General features: G+C 34.3%; 1 protein-coding gene and 1 pseudogene across 2 annotated transcripts; both read right to left on the bottom strand.

Annotated features, from left to right (window-relative positions):
- Positions 1-2455: 2455 nt before the first annotated feature.
- Positions 2456-15852, bottom strand: LOC110114352 (WD repeat-containing protein PCN). Of its 2 annotated transcripts, XM_020847205.2 has the most exons (12): positions 15675-15852; positions 15402-15572; positions 15188-15331; positions 13029-13329; positions 12879-12942; positions 12586-12699; positions 12354-12516; positions 8968-9121; positions 8300-8892; positions 7860-8041; positions 3993-4250; positions 2456-2987 (listed from the first exon to the last, which is right to left on the bottom strand). In XM_020847205.2, the coding sequence occupies exons 2-12, from the start codon at positions 15567-15569 to the stop codon at positions 2717-2719; spliced, it is 2412 nt and encodes an 803-aa protein (XP_020702864.1). In that variant the 5' UTR covers positions 15570-15572; positions 15675-15852; the 3' UTR covers positions 2456-2716. The 2 variants fall into 2 exon arrangements, with proteins under 2 accessions (XP_020702864.1, XP_020702863.1); XM_020847204.2 differs by having other exon boundaries at positions 15402-15852.
- On the bottom strand, positions 11628-11798 carry LOC114581297 (annotated as a pseudogene).
- Positions 15853-20276: the final 4424 nt, after the last annotated feature.

Genomic DNA, 20276 nt, shown 5'->3' with positions numbered 1-20276 from the left:
TGAACATACCCAGAAGAATCAGGGCCTAACCAGACACGATCGGGATAGGATTTAGTAACATCTAATTGCACTAACACACGAGCAAGAGATGGCCTAGACCCAATAGCAGTAGCAGTATCGATTTTGAGGGGCTTTCCAAAGATTAAACCCAAGCCATGAAGTATGCGGTGAGAGAAGAGATGGGGGCGCAGCAGAGGGAAAGACACCCAAATGGGTACAACCGACGACTCCACCCCAATGTCCACAGAGGGCAGCCATTTGGTGAGTTTCATAAAGCAGTTATAAACTAAATAAGATCCATGGCAAAAGACCCGACAATAATCAAAATCATTTTTAAGCTTAATTAGGGTATGAGACGTGTTTAGCAACGTGACAGAAAATTCACCATTCAATCGTAGATTGAAGAAAAACTGACGAATAGAGTCCAAAGAAGGACATTTAGAAGGAAAAAATCTGACCAGAGAGAACTGAAAAGGCGCGGCCAGCGCAGAGATTTCTTGTTCCGAAATCCAAAGAGAGGGAATACCACGAAAAGAAGAAACCCTAAGCTCCGAAAAAATGGGATCATCGTGCTTACCCGCAAGTACATCCAAAAATGAACAAGCATATGCAGAAACCCCTTAAAAACCAGGGTCACATAACTTCGGCGGCATGCCGGTAAGCGTCGGGCAGAACCAAAACCAACGAAAGCCAAAAATAAAAAAACACAGAGAAATAAGAACTTCCCTGAAGGAAAGAGGAAGACGACGCCACCACGGCGAGGATCCCCAATCACAGAAATCACCGGAGACGGCTAGGGCAAAAAGCCCTAGCAGAGCGGAAGCGGGTTTGGGAGCATAGCTTTTTTTTCAAAACACAGAATGATTCCATTACGAGCAATGTGTTCATCTCTAAGCCCACTCGAAAAAAGGCTCAATTAAAAATAATAGCTTATAATTCTACTCAAATTTTTAATTTTAAATTGGCTTAAAAGCTAATCAAGATTTATACAAGCCTCTAGTTTCTAATAAAATTGTCAAACATAGTGCTTAAATTATTAGAGTTAGGCTTCACGTGGGACAGTTTTCTTCCTGCTTCTTAAAGCAGCGTTTTAGTACAAAAATTTAAATTTTTTTACTAGAAAACTGCTTTAAGAAAAAATAAAAAAGCCGTTCTAAACAAAACCCTAGTTTCAAGATAAATTTCAAATCAATTTTAGTAGAGATTAATGTATAATGTAATTATTATATAAGTAATAAAACATAATTATCTGGGTGATCCAATTTCATATTTATGCTCTATTAGAATGAGCTACAAGAGAATTTTTAATGGCTATAAAACAATGATATTTAAGTTTCATTTGGGGCGATTTTTTAAATGCTTTCTAAAATATCTTTTTAGTATAAAATTTTTTATTTTTTTATTAAAATATTGCTTTAAGAAACAATAAAAAAATTATCTCAAATGAAACCTTTATTAAAACAGGAGAATGAATTATGATTTCACAAAAGCATATAAACTCGTTGTAGCAAATATATATAAATGAATAAATTAATAATATTAAAACCTTTCAAAAGGAAAAAACCTGAAAGATTTTGATATAAATTTAAGTAAAGTTTACCATATAATAGGTGTCATGGATGAACATCTTAGAAATTACAAAAATAAAAAAAAAAAATAAAATCAGATTGTTAGCTTAAGAACATAAAAAATAAGTAAAATTAGACCTCCATTGGATTTTGAATTATTAGGTCCTCCGACCGGATGTTGGAGCTAAAATCACGCCAAAAAATGATAAATACCGAGCAATACCAAATAATAACGAGGAATACCATCATGTGAAGACCCAATACCGAGCTATACCGAGTTATACAAAAAAATACCGAGTTTTTCCTAAAAAAAAACTCGATATTTTTTTGTATAACTCGGTATTGCTCGGTATAGCTCGGTATTGGTCTTCAGAGAACGGTATTCCTCATTATTACCAAATAATACCTAGCAATACCAAGCAAATACCAAATTTTTTGACGGAATTTTAGTGCCAACCGGACATTCCTCTACGCCCGGTCGGAGGACCTAATAATTGTTCCAAATTTTGATTTTGATAAATAATTCCATTAAAAAATTACTGCAAAAATTTTAGAAAAGTTACAAATAAGTACATAAATAAGATGAGGTGCGCACATAATACTCCAGTACTACTAGATTTTTAAAAACCTGAAATTCTATCTTTATATTTGAAAGATATCATAATAATAATAACAAACAAATTCATATTTACATACAACCATCTAACCCTTAAAATTTCAACTAAAATAATACCAAAAAATTTCAATTTCATTGTGAATCTTAACACCAGAAGAAAATGTAATTAAAAAAATAAAACACTAATTTAATACATAATTAAAATTGGAGAGCTCTGCAAAAAATTACCTCAAGAAAGGAACCATGAATGTGGCTGCAAAGATAACAACAATTGCCCTAAATCCAAAACAAAAAGAATTTGCATTTTGGATATACTCTGACTCTAAAGTTCAATTATCTTACTCTCAAAGACTTAGCATTTTAATAACATACATCGTTCAGATAAATAATAACCTTATCCTCAAAGCCTAGCACTTAAATAATCATTAATATTTTACAAATGAAAAGAAAATAAAGAGGATGGCAAAAAGAAAAAGGGCAACGGTAATAAACCAAAACCCTTTTGCAGCTGTGATTTCATGGAAAAGTAAATTCAGGTTCCATATATATGTCTGTGAACAGGCGCATCGAAGTTCTTGAGAACATCCACCCATTGCTTCTCTAATACAAACACAGAATTTTCTGATAGATGGCCGACAAAAAAAACTGGATCTTTGAAGGCACAAAACTCGAAGTTCCTTTTCTTATGGAAACTGATTTCTTGATCTATTTTTTTCCTCTTTCTGTTTGCCTTTGCGTTGTTCGAGATAACTTGCTCATCATCTTCATGAATTGGCATCCCAAAGTCAATCAAGCACATAGCCCTGCATAAATACAGATATTACAAGCACAATAATTTTAGTGTAACAGGTAACTGTAAATCAGGAGAAATTATTCTGTGTGGAGTCCGGTCAGAAAAAATCGTGTCCCGACGGTTCTTCCGACCGGACTCTACACAGAATAATTTCTATAGGTTTACAATACAAATTTGTACAGTTTATCAAATTTTTCCCGTCCAGACGTATGAGTGTACACACTATGTACAAATTTATACACAATATATATCAAATTTTTTTACACACTGTGTACACTTAAATGTCCGGACGGCCAAACGGTTCTTCCTATTCGGACTCCGAACATAATAATTTCTTTTAAACTAGACCTCATAACACTTGCCTCGTGTTATGAGAGGACGGTGTAAAGTAAGCTAACTCGAGTGTTGAGCTCATAAATGTAATCAATGTCAACAAAAAATTGACAACAATTCAAAAACTTGCCCATCTGACAATTTTAATACCATTTTAGGCCAGAAATTTGACCAACTATTCCTAGCAGTGTTGTTTAGTGATGTTTGATAAAAGGAAGAAGCATAAAGCGCGTGAGTACTGCTGCACTCTTCAAATAGATTCACATTTAAAATACTGGTTTCATTGTCACTGTTTCCATACTTACGTGGCCAATCAAAAAAAGTGAGCCCTATATACAGATCATTTTTAGAAATACGAATCAAGAAATCATCATTTCAGGTGAATTTATTTGGAAGTGAAAAATTACTCAGAACAGGTCCAAGACATATGAACATTTATAAAACAACATTTGTTAGCAATGCTGGGTTCTTTTTTTTTTTCAGATACGTTGGGCTTAAGCACAGTTCAAATAATTTATGAACCGTTCATTTCAACTTTTCATTTGAAACTTTTGAGAATTTGAAAGCATACAGATTTAACCCGCTCAGTATGATTTAAAACATAAGCGTGACCAAAACCATATCACGCTTAAAGAGGTTTTGGAAATTCTTATCAATAAAACCAATAAGAAGGGAAAAGTACCTTGCACTGTAGATCATCACTGATGTTGAATTAGAAGGTGGAAAAGATAACCCTAAAACTTCCCCTGGAAAATCTTGAAATCTTCTAGGCAAAATGTTCTTGTGGCGCCTTGACCATTCACCTAATTGCTTTGCTTCCACATCAAGAACATAAATCTGGTTTAAAGATGTCGTAATGACTAGCACATTACTATTACTTGGAGGAAAACCTCCAGCAGTGACAGCGGCACCATCCAATCGAGAAATAAACCAATGTTGCCTGCAAGTGATAAGACAAATAGAGCCATCAAAACAACTTTATGAAGGGCCTATGCATAGGGAAACGCAATCAAAACTCTTACATGCTACAAAACAGAAAAATAAACGAAGGTAAGAGCTAATACTTGATCAAGCAAACAAAAATACAAATTCATTGCAGAAGGGTTAATAACAAATATCAACTAGAGAAGGCTGTGCTCTCTTACAATAGAAAATGAAGCAAACTTGATGGAACTAGAGACAATTTTAACATGCAAATAAGAAAGTTATAAAAAAGGGCCAATAAAGTACCGCAGCGGTATTATTTTCCATTTGATAGCTAAATAACAGCAGCAGCATTATTTTCAGCTTTCATGTAAGATTTCTTCATCACTTCAATTTTTTTCATTACCCATCCCTGGAAGGAAAACCACGGTATGCATGCATTGCAAGCCATCTACTTTCCCACTTTTAATGCAATCTAATATCCGTCAAGTTAAGATGCAGATTATTACCCATTTCTAGTAGACATTTGATACATATTTAAAATATGTTCCAAGTCAAGATTTCCCTTTAGATAAATGTAGGATGAGATGCCCAAAAACAAGCATATAAAAGATACAAATTCCCAATCCATCGACTCTTATTTTGGAACAAACTTTACCGCTTCTGATGCTAATTGTAAAAAAAAAACATAAAACTCACTCAAAAATGATGATTTAAAATTAATCAAGGCATAAAATTAAGCAATAAATCTTAAGATCAAATAAAAATCACGCAACAATGAGAAAATTTAAGCCACAATAAAAAATGTCAACTTGTAGCAGATTTGACTGAATCTCAACCGAGCATGCAAAACCATCCATAGAATAAGTAGATGAAAAAGAATAAAAATATAACTCACCAAACAAGGCTCAAGCCTTGCATTGGTATGACGAGATATCATTCCCTGTAAGTTGTCATCAGCATTTGCATCACACTCAAAGAATTCTTCCCGTCCAACCACGCAAATGGAAATGTGGGCGAAAATCTAAATTTTATTAAGGATGAAATTTTCCATCCCATAGGAGCCCAATTTATAATCATAAAAACCCCAAGATAAATTCTAAAAAAATCTAAGAAAAACCCATAATACTTTCCAAAAATCTTCAAATTTCAACAATAATTAATAAATTTTGATTCAGCTAGAGTGCAAAAATTAATAAGAGTACACATTTTAGATATCTTGGGTTTATTGTTCAGAGTGATAGTGAAATAGATGGGAATATCATTAGTAGAATTCAAGTTGGATGGTTAAAGTGAAGGAATGCATCAGGCTTCTTGTGTGATAGAAAAGTCCCCCTCAAACTTAAGGGAAAATTTTATAAGATGGTGGTGAGACCTCCAATGCTTTATGGTGCAGAATGTTGGCCATTAAAAGAGAAGCATAATATTAAGATATGTGTTGCAAAGTTAAGGATCCTTAGGTGGATGAGTGGCTTTACTCTTAGAGATAGGATACGAAATGAGCATATATGTTAAAAAGTTGGAGTAGCTCCAGTGGAAGATAAGATTAAAGAGAGTCGTCTTAGATGGTTTGGTCACATAAAACAACGGCCTTCCAATGACCCGGTTAGAAAAGTAGATGTACTAGGTTTGACCTATGTTAAAAAAGGTAGATGTATATCTAAAAAGACTTTGTTAGAAAATATTAGAAATTACCTTTCTTTTTTAGATTTAAATGAGAACTTGACTCTTAACATGATACAATGGAGAAAAAGGATTCATGCAGCCGACCCCACATAGTGGGATAAGGGCTTGATGTTGTTGTTGGAAAGTGACGATTCCTTCATATGGTACTAAACCTATGATCCCAAAATCCTGATTCCCGATAAGTGTGCTCATCTCAACCAGCACAATTTCTATTTCTAATGAGAAAAAGTTTCAAAACTTGCATCATTATTCCCTGGTTGAAATTTTTTTTATATAAGCAAATCAAACATTTGAATTTCTCTAAGAAAAATTTGGGCATAACTGATATGTTTTTTGTAGAGTAATCCATGAATCATCACAAATAAGTTGGTCATACCAATGTAAAGCATACCTTCGATATGTGCCATCAGTGGAAGACAAAATCTCACATAATATTAGGAGGGTGCTTTTATAATTAATTTTTATTATTGGGCGTGCTTTCTTTTTCTTCATTTAGGGGTAGAGTTTGGTAATTAAAATTATCCGGATGTTAGGCAAAGAGGCCAGCCTATTTATAACCCATCTCTTTAGAAAGAAGAGGGTTTTTATTGAGTTCATTTCCAAGTTATCCTGAGTTTGGAAGGAGTTCCCTATTATTGGAGTGGGAACGGATGACGAATGTAGTGGAGTTCGGAACTCCACCACAATTGATCACCGGAGACCGTAGACTCTCTACCTTGGCCTTCCAATGCTTGGCCATTGAGTCTAGCGGTCGAAGAGGGTGGCCAGTGGCTGTACAGGCAATCTCAAGGGTTGGCAACTTTATACAGCAACAAAAAATCCTCAGGACAAGAAGTAAGAGGCAACTCTAAGTAGTTGCAGGAGTCAAGCAAGAGGAAGAAGGCTTTCAGAAACAATAACAGAAGTTCTTCTAGGCAGGCTGCAGAAATTCCAAATTGTAGCAGCAGACAACAGGAAAAAAACAGAGAGCAACAATTGAAATCTGGAACGGGTAAGCTAAGATGTCAGGGTATGCATTCTTGTTTATTTTTTTGTATGTTCTTGCAGATTGATGTTTCTGCATTAAGGAAAATGCTGGGTGGAAAGAAGATTAAGTGTTATAGCAGTTACTTGGAATCATTAGCAGCCAACAAGAACCAATGGGGTAACTAGTGCTGAAAGAAGTTGCAAGGAAATCTAATGCCGCAGTGTTTCTTCTAACTAGGTTCTCTATTTTTCTTGTCCTATAGGTTGTATTTCTTTTATGGAATAGTTGCCCTACCAATTGTTTTCCCTTGAGTTCTTATGGAATTCCATCCAGTACTTGGGCTTCAACTAGAGCTAGCGCCACTTGAGAATACTGACAGGGAACATGACATGAATGAGTTAACTGCATAACGAACTACAACACCTGGACAGTTGATTTGGCAATCTGCTTTGGACTAGGAACCCACGTGGATAGTAAGAGACGAGACAACTAGTTTACAATGCAGAATATCCGGAATTAATTAGGTGGGATCTATGATAGTGGCACAAGAATCCATGCAACATGAAATCCATGTTTCATACCTATAGGATCACTGGATTAGTCTCCACGTACTTATGGTACATTAAAAATATCATAGTCCATCAGAAAATGTGATTGCATACAATGTTGTCTCAAACATTGCTCAGGGTTGGTACGAGTAATATATAAAACAAAGGGCAATTCATGCCAAAGTTTTTTCAACCTAAATTTTTCTTTAAACATGTAAAACAACAGCAAACAAAATAAAATATGAGAGAACCACAATGGTATACATTAAACATGCCTTTGTTTGCAAGGCCACTAGTGTGAAACGTCAGGAGAAAGAAGCTTGTAAAAGAAGTATGTGATTTACCATCAGTATGTAAGAAGTTGTTAATAAAAAAAGAGAGATCCATGATCCTCACTAAGTACTGAAGTAAAGGCAAAATATACCTGTATGTCTCAAGATTAAATACATAAATATCGCCAAAGCAATTGACAGAAGCTAGCCATTGCCCATCAGAACTTGTAAACATCCTCGTTATAGGAGGTTCGCAAGGTATTGAACTCATATGTCCCTCCTTTCCTTGAGGCAAAAATGTATGCAATAGTTCCAAACTCTTCAGGTCTAAAACCTAGTTCTCCAAAGAAAAAATATGTTTAGGTACAGATAAATACCAGCACATTAAAAACATACAGAAACATAAAGTTGGGTATTATACAGTGAAAAATGAAAAACAACAAGCTGTTTTCAAAGTTTCAATTACAAAAAAAAGTTCAATAAAATTTTGTGTTTAAAAAAATAAAATAAACAAAAATCAAAAAGAGTGATTTCCATTTTTTTATTCTAGATTAGTAGATCAGTACAACAGCAAATACACTAAACAACTCACATAAATTTTCTTGTCATGGCCAGCTAACATCAATCTTGTGGAGTCAACACTGAAAACCATGCAATGAGCATATGGCAATCGCCTAGGCAGCTGTAATTTGTTCACAGACCAACCACTTCTGGATTTCAGCTTCTTTATTTCAAAAATGCAAGGTTTCACATGATCAGAGTAAGCAAAAAAATTGCCAGTATTTGATATGGTGCTAGAAATGATTTTTCTAGATTCTTTACTTTTAACATGGGCTATAACTTGTGTGGTTTCTTTGCTTCTAAGTGGTGCACTGGACATGCCAGGATGATTTGATTTTATAAGCAACACATCCAGCTGTGCACCGTGTTGAGCAAGTAACATTGAAGCTCCATCAGCGACTGTCCTAGACGCCATTTGCACAAGTACCCGTTGAGGTGCCAGACAGATATCATGAGGAGAGTAGTGTGTGAACTCTCGGGCAGAGTAAGCAAATAACTTGGAATCATCACCTCCAGAAATAAGCATGGGGACGCCTAAGTGTGCCCATTTATGGAAAGTAAAATTAATAGACCTGTCCCTATGCCGGACATTGCTGCCAGATGACTTCTCATTAGGAAAAGAAACTGTCCAGAAAAAAAGGGTATCATAGATATGTAAACAAGTTCTCAATGATATACTAGTAGTTCAATGAAACAGACCTTCTGAACTAACAGGAACAGCCACTGTCAAGGTCCTCACATCATGAGTATGAACTCTAACGTATCCAACATATATCCAGTTGTGAGTATGATCTACAAAAGGTTCAACTTTATCCAGATCAACAGCATTACTGGAGCGCTTATAAAGAATCACCTGAATTCTGTCAAACCATTAGTAGGCACACTAACAAGCAAAGGTTGTGCGTAAAAACTTCTGAAGTGGAAAGGCAAATTTCAATTGCCCATCTGACCAACCAGCATTTTAGTAAATATTACAAGACCTATTTAATTGTCCAAACCAAGAAGTAAAAGCTTAATAAAAAAAACAATATTAGATATATTTGCTACATAAGATGATTAGTTAGCATTACAAGTACAGTGATATAATACCTAATTGGAAGCATTATGGTGGCACGTAATTAAAAAAAGCTTCTTACAATAATTAAGAAAATTAAAAAATAAATAAAACAGTAAGGCAGAATAAAAAAAACTCCTAGCATCATAATTCACAAATTGATTTCAATATGATTCAAGTTTCAAATCATATAATAAAATGACCATATGAGAGAAACTATTCATCTACACAAATTTTCTATGACCAAAAGAATTATAATTAAGCTTATGTACTCATAATCATTGAAATTAATCTCTACAAGAAAAAGATGATATATATATATATATATTGCTGACTATGCTCTAACAAGTGATCAAACTCAAGTGAACATTCTTTTCTGCTAAAATTAAGAATATTCTGTAATCAAAAGCAGATCAAGACTAAAGAATTCAAAGCATACAAGCAAAGGACAAAACAAATCTCCTGTATTCTTGAAATTATCATTTGAAGTCTACATTATCACCATAAATATTACACCAACTACCGGCAGCAAACCTCATGAATCCATCTTAACTGCTTGTTCATGCTCCATGTGGCATTAAGCCTTGTGTACAAAGTCCTCATAAATCCTAACCATACCACTTCTATTTAATTGATCTAACTAACCTTTTTTCCCTGCTATTAAAATTATTCTTGTTACTTGCTAAAAAATTTGTGTCCGTAGAGTTGGTATTTTTGTATCTTAGTTTTAGACAAAAAATTCAGCACGCACAATAAAAAGTTGTAGAATACCATTTTTTTTTTTTTTTTGTGGAAAACACTAAAAGAGAAATAATCACAAGATATAGCCCAATTGAAAATTTCACTATATGTCAAGAGATACAAGAATCTTCCCTTCCTCACATTTGAAGAAGAAATGACTATTTGAAAATAAAATGTTTCATTTCCTCTGTGAGGATTATATAAATAAGATATCTACAGATAGAAAGTTAATACCCAACAATAGAGCTAAATCTTGATAAGAGTTTCATGATAGGGGCAGCAATTGTTTGAGATGATCAAACAATTAAATAGCACTCCATCATACAGTTCATATTGATTCCTTGAATCATGAAGTGTTTACTCAATAATAAAGTGTCATAAGGATGTAAGAATTGAGTAATCTCGATCTCGGTCCCGTTAGATTCATCTCGTTAAGCCACTCAATTTAATTATAAGCACGTCTATTTTGGAGATCATTTGGTTATCATCCAAGTAATGTCTGAAATTTTCAATTATGTTTCAAGTGTTTGATATGATCTCATTTAGGCTCGAATTAAACCAATTACTGTGTCATTGGTTAAACTTATCAAGATGTTCAGTTCAACTATAAGTTTGTTGCAATCGGAGTCAGATTATCTTCAAATTAATATCAGAAGTTTCCAATTTAAATTTTATCTCGACATTAGTGTCAATCATGCAGATATATCATTATACCCAACCGAAAGTTCAATTCATCTTAAACATGCATGCCCTTATTTACTATTACCATATGTACCATAAATGCTACTCCTACACAAATACAATCATTACACCCTCTATCCTCTATGTAAACCTTTTAATTTTATTTTTAGAATGGAAAATGTTTATGTAATACAAACTCAACTAAAGTGGAGCAGCTCGCATTAAAATGGGCATTCTCATAGTTATTAACATATGAGCCCTACCCCAATTATTTAAGTTAGCTTTATGAATCAATTTCTCAATTAATTCTTATTATATGCAACATGAAGTGTTAAACCGCATGGCCATAGCCAAGCCATTTTGCCCCAACCATTTAGGATCAGCATGATCATAAATGTGCTTAAATAATTGGCATAAAAATGCATCTTAACTGCGAGCACAGAACTGTGGAAATGTAAGAGAAATCCAATAACCATTCATAATAAAAAATATGCTTTGTGACTGACGAATACATCGATACATTATTCTGAGAGGTGAACTCGTATAGAAGTTACATTCTTCCTAAATGAAATAACTGGTTTTGTTTATGACAGCAAACTAGTGTTGTAATTGGGAGGACAACCTCGTAAAGCAATGTAAATGAGTGTTGGTTAATATAACACCAACCAGGGCTCTTCTGCAAATATCCATTCCTTCTCAAAATCTGAATGATTAGTTTCAGGAAAAAACCTACTAAAACTATGAACATCATAAACTAATGTTTTCTTAGGAAACAGCAGAAAGCCCACCCTAAACTACTAATGGGTTTTTCCAACCTCCTAAACAGTGGCCAAACCCCAAAAAAAGACTTCATTTCATAACACTGGATTAAAAAAAAAAATCCCAGGGGTGCACCAAACCTATGCAAGGGCAACGCTTGAGATCCCCAACAACAAGCTAATGTAACAGTTTCTCCCCAATCCAAAATTAATTTAATATCATAATGAGTCAATGGGCCACATATTAAATATTAAACTGATAAGAACAGATCCATGAATATAGAACTTCTTGTGAATCTTCCCACTAGAAAATAAAAAAATCTACCAAAGATTAGCCAACTATATCGACGTTCGAAAAACAAAAGCATGTTACAATAAAAATCTAAACAAGCAAACAAACAAAGAATGCTGATTTGAAAAGATATCGAGCCAAATTTAAGCAAGCAGGCCAAACTCAAAAGATTTCTATTTAGACACGAGCTAAGACTCAGTCAATAGTGAATGATTTTGAGTCAAGTTCAAAGTTAGTAGGAGTAAATTCTGTTAATTTTATTAAATATATAATCACCAATCAAAATTATCATTTATATAAACTAATAAAATTTTATTTATAAAAAAGTGTATACTATATATATAATGTATACACATGCAAATGCATGAATATATCACGCATCTTTTAGGTTTTGAGTTGAATCAAACTTAATTTGAGGTAGGGCACCAATTATTCGAGCAAGTCATCCAAGGCAGAGCATGTTGATCTCAATTTTGAGTCAATTAAATTTCGAGAAATTATTAAGCAAGTTTCAAGTTTATAAGAAAAAAGATAACATCACATTTGAAAATTCATATACCTGGCCATCTGAACCAGCCGAAAATAGTCTATTGTGGCCAGGAGCAGCTGCTAAAGCGTTAACATCACCCTTATGATAAGTATGAGCTTGCAATAGCGTTCCATGTCTACTATCCCAAAACTGAACACTACCAGTACTATCTCCACTAACTAAGGTCCCACACCTGAGATAAGTTGAATTAAGAACAATAAAGGGTCACACATAATCAATGTGATATTTAGAATTTTGTTACCTTAAAAACATTAGAGACCATACACAGAGCTCTAATCCACTTCCAAGTCCTCCAAGCCCAACATTAATACGGTAGGTCTCATGGAAAGATGACGTATTCCAACATCTTATGACACTACACCGCAATGAATTATTTAAGAGAAAAAATGGCATTAATCAACAAAATTGCATGGAATAAATATAAAAATAAAAACAATGGATAAAATTGGAAAGTGAAAGATATGATCATAAGAGAAGTATGAACTTAAATGCGCAGACAATGTACAATTATAATGATTAAATCATAAAACTTACCCATCACTACTTCCGGAAAATAAGAGTTTTGCATCAAGACTCCAAGCAACGCTAAGTGTGCGCCCTAAATTTAAGGAAAATAAGAGAGGTATGTAAAAACATTTATTCAAATATAAAAGAGAAATGATGATCATTAAGCAGAGATCTAACCACTGACTCTAGGGAACGACCTTTTGTAAGTTAGATCGCTTTCCTCAACAGTATATAAACGCACACAACCATCATCACATGCAAGAGCCAAGTGCAGATTTTTGTTTCCAATAGTTGCAGCATTTAGTTCAGTAGGGTCATCATCACCATCAGAATCAACAGATTCATAATTACTATCCCCATCTTGGTAAGTATTTCCATTGGGTAATAGTTGTAAATCTTTGCCCCCAAAATGTAATGAATCATCAATTGGTTCTAATGCCATTTGCCAGATTGATACACCTATGGTATCAAGCACAATCTAAAAAGAAAACATAGGAACATGATACGAGTAACACTTAGTAATCTTTGAATGAAACCATACATTATTATAATTATTAAAAAAACATTATTAAACTAAAACTAGAACAATTAATCATATCTAGTTGATATTACAAAACCCTTACTACATATCATTTATCTAGTGGCTATCAACCAAAACTATTAGACATAATGTATCTAAAACTATAACATAATAGGCAATTAATTCATCAAGTCTACGCATAAGGAAGTTCAAAAAAGATAATTGTGACCTTCTAGTATCCAACAGCAACCACCAAAAAGAAAAATTGAAGGAAAATAACAAATCAACTCCAACACGTTCAATCTAAGAAAATTATTCAAAACTCAAAACTTTTTTTCTAATTCCCAGGTCATGTATCCTTATTTGAAATAACAAAGAGAGTGCATATCAACAGCAACCGGCACTCCCTTTAAAGATAAATAAAAAAAATGAACTATTTCTTTATTTTATTTTAAAAAAAAAAAACTAAAATAGTCCATTGACTCTTTATGAAAGTCCAAAATAATCCTCAACTATATTAAAGTACTATTTTGGTCCTTAATAAAAAGTAAATGCACCATTTTGGGTCCTTCATAAAGAGTCAAGGGACCATTTTGATCATTTTCCCTTAAAAAAAGAACGGAATTAAATACACTAGAGGTAAAAAGCATTGGCTTCCTTTACCATAGGTAGAGGGTAAAAAGCTTGGAGATTCTAGTTGCATAATAAGTATGCAATGGCTTCCTTTACCACAGCTAGAGTGTACAAAACTTGGAGTAGAACAAGGTAGTATTAGGATCATATTCACTCCCAAAATATGCAAGAGTAAAAATTTTGAAAGGATCCCAAGATAGTAAGAGAGAGGTCAACAACTAGCAACCAATACAACTAGACATTATCCATAGATTGGCAAATTCCAAACAGGAAGGACAAACCTAATGCAGTGAAATTCAATTTAAAAATGTAAAACAATTGAATTCTCATTAAGATAAAGTTCATAAACAGTTTGCATTGGAAAGATGTTAAATAAATCCTTTTAAAAGTCTATCAAAAAAATTGCTGCTTAAAACAACCTTGCAGTTCTGCAACCTATTCCTTGAAATGCATTGTCTTGAGACACCAACAAGTTGTCTATGCAGAGGATTACAGGCAAATGCAATAGATTGCATGCATTTGCTGCAATTTCTAGAAAATCATAATCAAAATCTCAGGCAAGAAATAACAAGAAAGAGTTTTAAGAAAAAAATGAAAAGTTACACCCTCCAAAGTCACATCTTTTACAAACTATAAATGTTGATTCTATCATCAAGTGGTCCGAGTATCATACTAGTAACCATTCAAATCTAAATAGCAAAATTCACCAAGCAAGATCCCCAGGATAGAAAGAGAATGTAATATGGCCACTTGCCAAAATTTAGGGGGCGCATGCATTGGGAAAAAGCATACAAATAACATTAATAAGCCGGGCAATATGTTAGAATCACTCTGGTTAATTTTCATTGTAACACCAATTATTCTGCATCCACTTGCTGGGCTGCATTTCATTATATTAGCCGCTTTACAAAAACCAAGGAAAAAATCAAATAACAAAGACCAGCATAGCATAAGATGCATCCGAAAACACATCAGCTTGACGTAGGAATCAGCATCCCAAACAATGCATAGAGAAAACTTGCTTGACAAAATGGGCCAAAAAAATCCTAAATGCATCGTGTCACTCAATGAAACAAACCCAATATCAGTGTATGAATTCAATTGACAGTTGAATCATGTGTTGTAAAGGAAATCAAGTGAACTCCAACTAGTAAAAAGCAAAATAAAAAATAAGGCAATTAACCTTCTGCTGTAACGTGAAGAAATCCCACTCTGAAATGGACCCATCAATGCTGGAGGACAACAAACGACCTCGCCCTCCACCCTTCGAACGGAAAGGTAACCAAACCATTGAAGACACTCTCGAACTATGGTTCCCATGGATGGTCTGCAACCAGAAGGACAAATTATAGCCCAAGAACGGCTCAAACTACGAGAGAGAGCGGAAGAAGACGTACCAACTGGCAATGCCAACCGACAGAGCCGGGAGAAACAAGCCAAATCTCTACGGATCCATCCTCCCTGGCCGCGGCTACCTGCGAGCCATCGTCGCTTGTAGCGAGAGCCACCACCGCCGACGGAGTCCACTCGACGGAGCTATTCCTAAATATCTTCAGCCTCTCCATTTGCTAATAAGGCAGCGAAGGGATAAGGAGGGATTCACAAAAACAAAATTCTGGAACCCTACAATCCGCTGCCCCGTGATCACGAACTTGAGAAACAGCTGTTACCTACGCAGTGAGCGAGCTACCGTTGTGACTTCCGATCCGATGCCTTCCAAGGAGGCAAAGCAGCTAGCGAGCTCCCCTCGTGCGAAGCACGCACAACGCGCGAAGCCGAAGCAGCCAGGAAGAAATGGCGGCGAGGAAAAGCGACGAAGCACCAGAGGAATAGCAAACCCTAAACGGCCTCCTCAATTATTAATCTAAACTAGAAGTATTAATATAATTTGAATATTGTAATTAATTATATTAATTAGTAGTATAATTAAGTTATTTAATTTAGTCTAAATAAAAATTATTGATATAATTGTCATTAATTTTTAATCACTAATATATATAATTTGTTGGTTATTATAGTTATTAGTAGTATAATTATCATTAAATTAACTTAATGCTTAAATAATTAATTAATTCATCAAACACACAAATCAAATTGGCAATCTTCAAACCAAATATTTCTTAATTGATAATCAAAGCTCCCAACCAACAAATTAAAATGAGTTGCAATCGGTGGAAAGTTAAAATGATGTTTGTCGGCCTACAAATAAATCAAGCCGAGTAGAGCACATGCTTGTTCATGTTTAAGCTCATTTATTAGTAGCTTATTTGAGCTTGATTCGAGCTTTTGAGTTTAGTTCATTTAAAATGATAGATATTCATGTTCAATTTGCTTTGTGCTTATTGATCTTTAAACAAGTAGCTTGTTCAAATTAACAAACATGTTTTATCGAGCTATTAACAAATGTGCCTTATTGAACTTTTAACGGAAGAGCCTTATCGAGATATTTCTTAGCTTAACAAACAAAACTTATCGGCACTACTAATAAGCATTTATATTGAGCATGTTAACTAATATATCTATCGAGCCTTTTCAAGCCCATAACTAGCAAGCTTATCAAACTTTCTTCATCCCATAAATGAGTTGCTTATCAAGCCCATAAATGATGTTTTTAATTAATGACCTTTTAAATGAACACTAAAATTAAATTGTCTATCAAACAGAAGTAAATATATTTTGATCATGAACAAACTCAATATATAACATGACTTAATCAATATTTACTTCAAACACAAATCAAGTTTTCAAACTAGTTATGCATTGAACAAAAATCAAATTTCTCAAGGAGTTTCTTAACAAGCTTCATATTGAGCATGTTCATAAGCTTCATGTGATGTTGTTCATGAATATGAATGAACAAATAACATAGTTGTTCGAGCTTATATATTTAATCATTGAGTATTTTAAAAAATATTCAAACATGTATGGTTACTTAATCAAATGATCATGAACAAACTGTAATAGAGTCAAATCTAGCTTATCAAATGCTCAGTTTGTTTGCAGTCCTAATCGTTGTTAGTGCCAAAAACCACTACAAATAATCATCGTCATCATCCCTATATTCCTATTAAGATCTAGCGCTATTCTTAGGTTTCAATTATCATATATTTTGTTATCAAATAGATCTATTATTATTCAGCTGTGAGGATCAAATGATTATTGTATTTCTTTACATATGATATAATTTTCAATTAGGTCAAACTTTATGGTTTATTTTCCTTTTCTAATTTTTCACCTTTTTTTTTTGCCTTCTATAACTTTTTATCTATGCGCGCCGATTTATTGATTAATAACAAACACATAACTTTATCCATTAGTATATGTAACAGATTTATCCTAGTCATTACTTATACATGTAGAACTTCTATTCATCTGTATTGTTTATAAATATATCACTATAGTTGTATGCTGAGACATTGAATACAAGCAAATCTTCCACTCTCATTCTTTGTTTTATTTCCAACCTTACCTTTCTTCATTGTATTAGAGCGGGTCGAGCCCTAGTTGTTCCTGTTTCTTATTTCTTTTTTACTTTCCCTCCATGGTGCAATCATCGTCGTCGCAGACAGCGGATCAACAAGTTGTAGCGTTCGATGAATACTGCAACATTCCGACATCCATTAAGTTTGTTATCTTCAACATCAAGATCATCGTTCAAACTCAATTATCTGCAGAGAATTGTGATGTCTGTAAATCGCAGATTCTTAAACTTCTGGATGCTAATGGGTTTGTTATGTTTCTTCTTCCATCAGCTTCCCCATCGTCTTGTCTGTGTTAACTACAAGATGAGACCACTGAGCTTAATCAATCCTAAATATAATGAATGAATTTTCATTGATCAAAAATTTAGCAGCAGCCATATGTTCGACTCTGTCTCCGATGATTCTTCCATATATAATACATCTTGAATCTTGTTCGGCCGTCTGGACAACAATCGAGCGCATACTCCAATCATCAAACCAATCAAGAGTTATACATCTAAAAAATGAGCTTCACAACATTCAAATGAAGAATCTCACAATGTCTCAATATCTTACGGATATAAAGTCCATTTTTACAATATAGCATCAGCGGGATCACAAGTTGATCAAGAAGATATCATATTATATATCTTGAATGACCTTCTGCCCTCATATCAAGCCTTCAAGACATCCATTTGAACAAAGCTTCATCCAATAAGTTTTGATGAGTTGTACTCTCTTCTCATAATCGAAGAGATCACCATACAGCTGAATCGATCAAGTAGATCCTACCATCGCTCTATTTTCATCAAGAGGAAGATGATGCAGGGGGCGTTGTCGATCTACTCCTCAATCAATAAAATTAGCTTCATCCAATGTTATCACTTGTCAATTTTGCAATAAAATAGACCATTAGGCATATAATTGTTGGCACAGGCTTAATACAAGCTACAATCCTCCGGAAATGCAACCACCTAATTCATCATCATCATGGGCTATGGTAGTAGCAAATGAACCCATCAATCCTGACTGGCAGTTGTATTCAATAGCCTCTGGTCACCTTTCACATTCGATTGATAATCTCTCTCAAGCAATACCATACAATGGTAATGACAACATCACCATTGGTGACGGTTGATCTTTGCCAATTGCTCATTCCGATAATGGTATCTTGCCTTCTCTATACCCTGAGCTTCACATCTCACCGCTTCTTCACATTCCAAATCTTTCACACAATCTTTTATCTATTTCTAATATAACTCAAGACAACAATGTCTCAGTATGTTTTGATGCTTCTAGGTTCGTCATCAAGGATTTGATGACAAACCAGCCTCTTCTATCAGGTTCAAGTCACAAAGGACTGAATCCCATTCGATCATATGTTCTTCAAGTTCATCAAACTACATTAATCTTTGCCTGTAAAGAATCATCCATATGGCATCGACGGCTTGGTCATCCTCACTTAAACATTCTCAACATTGTTCCCAACAATAACAAACTACTTCATATACATACCACTAGTGTTATATGTTCAAATTGTAAAGTCATAAAAGGCCATGAACTTTCATTTTCTCAATCTATGTCTAGATAATCTCATCCATTAGATATTATTCATTTTGATGTTTGGGGTCCGTCCCCTGTAACTTCCCATCAAGGTTTCAAGTTTTAAGTGATCTTCATAAATGATTTTTCACGTTTTACTTGGATCTTTCCCATGCAATACAAATATGAAATTTGTTCCATCTTTATCAAGTTAAAATACCTTATTAAGAAGCAAACATCCTTTCATATAAAATGATTGTGTTCTGATGGAGGGAAAGAGTATATAGAGTATCATCTTACTACTTTCTTAATCAACGAGGTATTCAACATCAAGTATTCTGTCCATATACACCTAAGCAGAACAGTCTCACAGAACGAAAACATCACCATCTTATTGAGACCACAAGAACTCTTATGCATACGATATCAATTCTTACTCATTTTGGCTTGATGGCTAACTGCTTCCTATCTCATAAATAGACTACAATCTCGTGCTGCAAAATTTAATTCTCCCTTATTACTCGTTCTTAAGAGTATTTGATTGTGCTTGCTTTCCATGGCTTCCACCAAATCAACGTCATAAGCTTGAACCTTGTTTGGCATCATGTGTATTTCTTGGGTATTTAACTGTATCCAAATGTTACAAATGCCTTGATCCCACCACCAACAAAATATATACATCTCGGCATGTCACATTTGATGAAAACTCTTTCCCATTCAAATCAATTTCTTTATCTACCTCTTCGTCCAGCTATTTACAAACTACACCCCAACTTCTTGTTCACCCTCCACGACCTCCCAAAGATGTCCTATTGTCACTTCTAATCTATCCCTACCACACATTCATACTCTCATCTCAATACATCATAAGCAGCCCGTGAGATTGCCACTGAAGTAACACATCCATAAAACAATCCTTTAGACAGCTCCAGTTCTCCAATCTTTCAGCATGCTCCTACTTAAGTACCTCTACCACCAAACCAACCTCAATTTACGCATCGTATGACAACCATATTCAAAATTGGTTCTCTCAAACTGAAATAGATGCTCAATATAATGTATATTCAGGATCATACTGAATATTCACTGCAAACTAAACCAAATATCTACTCTGAAACTATCAAATTTCCTCATTGGAGGAAAGCAATGCTAGAGGAATTTCTTGCGCCACAAAAGCAAGGAACCTAGAAACTTGTTCAGCCACCTGAAAACACTCCAATCCTCGGTTAATCATCAACAATATGGTATTAACTATCTTGAAACTTTTAG

The sequence above is a fragment of the Dendrobium catenatum genome, unplaced genomic scaffold (genome assembly GCF_001605985.2).
Source record: "Dendrobium catenatum unplaced genomic scaffold, ASM160598v2 fragScaff_scaffold_146, whole genome shotgun sequence".
Lineage (NCBI taxonomy): Eukaryota > Viridiplantae > Streptophyta > Magnoliopsida > Asparagales > Orchidaceae > Dendrobium > Dendrobium catenatum.
This window is presented reverse-complemented; position numbering and strand designations above follow the sequence as displayed.